This window comes from Laccaria bicolor, genomic scaffold (genome assembly GCF_000143565.1).
Source record: "Laccaria bicolor S238N-H82 LACBIscaffold_2 genomic scaffold, whole genome shotgun sequence".
Classification (NCBI taxonomy): Eukaryota; Fungi; Basidiomycota; class Agaricomycetes; order Agaricales; family Hydnangiaceae; genus Laccaria; species Laccaria bicolor.
Window position 1 is genome coordinate 2,220,257 of NW_001889873.1, and position 991 is coordinate 2,221,247.

The window sequence follows — 991 nt, forward strand, 5'->3', positions numbered from 1 at the left end:
TTTGAGATATATCTCGGATATTGTAGCTGCCGCAGTGAAAATGTCTAGGTCTGCGAGGGAGTGGTAGACGGAGAATATGGCCTCGACCCTGTGTGTGAATGTCTTGTTTATCCAGTGGAGGCCACGAGCAACATCGTCGGAATCCTCGATTGTTTCGGGTTTGCCCCACCAGTCGAGATTTTTGGCATCGCGAAGGCTGCGCCAGCGTATGTCATATGCAAGCCAGCTGTTGTCGTGAAAAGAATTCAAAATTCTTGCGGACGATGGCATTGAGCTAAGGTTTACCCATTGGTTGAAGGGCCTGATCAGCAAGCTGTAGAATTTAAAAGCGTAGCGGAAAGATCAGTGCCCAGCGCGATAGAAGAGCCACGACTGCGGGGATTTGTAAGGGCACTGAGGAACGCGGAGATGTCCGTTCCTTGTCAAGGCGTCTTGTAGGGCAGGGAGAGCTGTGCTCGCCGTTACGGCGAGCGCGACCATCCCAAATACTGCAGAGACACATGCTGCCACGGTGGTGTTGAGGGACCAAAGGAGGTCGAGGAGACCAAAGTGGAAGAGGATGAGGGATAGTTCGAGGAGGCGGGGGAGAATGGAGAGCATGCCAGGGACCTGCCATTTCGTCAGCCCCTCGTATCGCATCTGGCGAAGGGCCACGGCGTCTTTGTGAGGGAGGGCTGCATTGTCGCGTTGGAATTCTCGAAGCCACTGAAGGCACAGGATACCGAGTACCACAGCTATCATGCTGACTGAGAGACTGAGGAACCATGCTACATTGATCCGGATTTGAGCTTGAGTGACGGTGAATTCTGGGATGGCAAGGGATGGTGGTACGGGATTGGTAGAGTTTGCCATTTGTGTTGCGATGAAGCTGAGAAGTCGGGCTGATGAATCCGCAGATTTTTCGGCTAGCCATTGATAGGATTGTATGGTGAAAGCGGTTACAACTCCTGAGAAGAGACTAACCTGTTCTGTGTTAGTTCAGCAGCAAACC

General features: G+C 52.4%; 1 protein-coding gene across 1 annotated transcript in view; it reads right to left on the reverse strand.

The window, feature by feature from the left end:
* Positions 1–342: 342 nt before the first annotated feature.
* The window catches only part of LACBIDRAFT_322054 (uncharacterized protein), a gene marked incomplete at both ends in the record, with an annotated part of 833 nt that continues 184 nt past the window's right edge, over positions 343–991 (reverse strand). Inside the window, one exon of the mRNA XM_001875291.1 lies at positions 343–905. Within this exon, the coding sequence (XP_001875326.1) occupies positions 343–905 (563 nt within the window). The remainder of the gene's footprint in view (positions 906–991) is intronic.